Genomic DNA, 1,666 nt, shown 5'->3' on the forward strand with positions numbered 1-1,666 from the left:
TCAACAGCACGTATATAAAGGACTATGCTCAGCACATTGGACAAGACAGCAGCAGTTCGACGTTGCAGCACGGCCAACGTGGCTATCGGATACTCCCCAGCGTACACCCGCCGACACAAGATAGCCATGAAGACCCTAGTAAGATGTATTTGATGTACTTCATTACTTTCCTACCGCCTGAGATCAAATCTTATGTGCTTTAATACTTTCATGTAGTTCACTGCAACTTGAAACGTAACTTGCACGGCCGACAATGTACCATTTAGCTTCTAGAAGCCATGACAGTACCACCGTGATTGTTTATGAATGTGAAAGCGCGAAAGACCGTGATTTTCAAGAGCACTTTCGACATATGCAAATTGTCCGATGTGTCTTTACGCCTTACTCCTGCTGTCATTTCAGCTCATAGCTTTCGTGCCCCTTGTTCAGGTTTTAATGTCAGTACTACCTAATAATTAACTATGTTGTGTTGCTGGCAACCAATGTACGACCATCTCATGTATTACCCAGATAGTTTCCGAGTCAGACATCTTTCCTTCGCTTATTTTTCAGCTGTCCCTGCTCACTTTGTGTATTGCAATTGCTGTTGTCACTGCTGGCTACGGCTATGGACATGGCTATGGCGGCTACGGAGGTTATGGTGGCTACGGCGGCTACGGACACGGAGGCTACGGCGGCTACGGAGGTTATGGTGGCTATGGAGGTTATGGACACGGAGGCTACGGTGGCTACGGAGGGTACGGCGGCTACGGAGGGTATGGCGGGTATGGCGGCTACGGCCATGGCGGTTACGGCGGATACGGAGGCTACGGTCACGGCGGGTATGGTGGCTATGGCGGATACGGCCACGGCGGGTACGGATACAAAGTCATCAGCTACGGACATGGACATGGATACCACGGGTAGATACTTCAGAGCTCTGTATTTATTTAAATGTAAATAAAGATACTCAAAATGTAGTCATTTCTTGATTTTCACGCCATATTAGCGGTGTGGTATTTTTCTATCAGCACGCTGAAAAAAAAACACTAGTTTTAGTGCACAAGTATTTTTCTAATCCGCCTTTATGGTAAGAATTTTTTTTTGTTACAGAAACACGATAGATAGGAAAAGATATTGGAGTAACGGCTTTTGTCGGTTATTACCTAGCGTTACTAGCTAGCGTTATTACATTTTTACCTAGCGTTGCCAAGAGCGATTAAAAAACTCAGAGGGTAGTTACCACTGTGTAACACGAGATTCAGCGATGGCTCTTAAGGTATTTTCATTTCACGTTGTTTTGAGGTAAATAATTTGAGAGCAACATACGTATATGTGCAATTACAGGCAACTCTTTACTTTTCAAACTTTCAAGGAGCGCTTCTCACTAGTTCCTTCAAGTCATGAAATGAGCTTTGTGATCTTAGAAGTGGTAAGAAAAGCTTAGGAGGTGCTCGACAAATTTCTTAGTGAAAAACGAAGTATATGCACGCGTTTCGGGAGGTCCCAACAGCAGTGGGAGTAGTTACAAAAAAAAAGGAACAATGCTGACACGCGTAACGTCACTCAGTGTGATGCGTTGTCATAGCACGTTTCAGTGACGTCATGAGTGATGCCAGTGCCACCATCTTCCTCCTTGCATGGGTGGTTACCATGGTTATCGCCCTCCAGTTACACCGATTAGTAC

At 45.1% G+C, this 1,666-nt stretch overlaps 1 protein-coding gene across 1 annotated transcript; it reads left to right on the forward strand.

Moving 5' to 3' along the window:
- LOC144123173 (uncharacterized) lies at positions 1–959 on the forward strand. Its single transcript, XM_077656055.1, has 2 exons — positions 1–138; positions 553–959. The coding sequence occupies exons 1-2, from the start codon at positions 25–27 to the stop codon at positions 904–906; spliced, it is 468 nt and encodes a 155-aa protein (XP_077512181.1). The 5' UTR covers positions 1–24; the 3' UTR covers positions 907–959.
- The last annotated feature ends 707 nt before the right edge of the window (positions 960–1,666 follow it).

Source organism: Amblyomma americanum, chromosome 3 (assembly GCF_052857255.1).
Source record: "Amblyomma americanum isolate KBUSLIRL-KWMA chromosome 3, ASM5285725v1, whole genome shotgun sequence".
NCBI classification, from domain to species: domain Eukaryota; kingdom Metazoa; phylum Arthropoda; class Arachnida; order Ixodida; family Ixodidae; genus Amblyomma; species Amblyomma americanum.

What these genes read in the sequence shown, in the direction of transcription:
- LOC144123173 (XM_077656055.1), top strand. Translation starts at nt 25, where the DNA reads ATGCTCAGCACATTGGACAAGACAGCAGCAGTTCGACGTTGCAGCACG. An exon ending in AGATAGCCATGAAGACCCTA is followed by an intron (nt 139 to 552) that starts GTAAGATGTATT and finishes CTTATTTTTCAG; the next exon opens with CTGTCCCTGCTCACTTTGTG.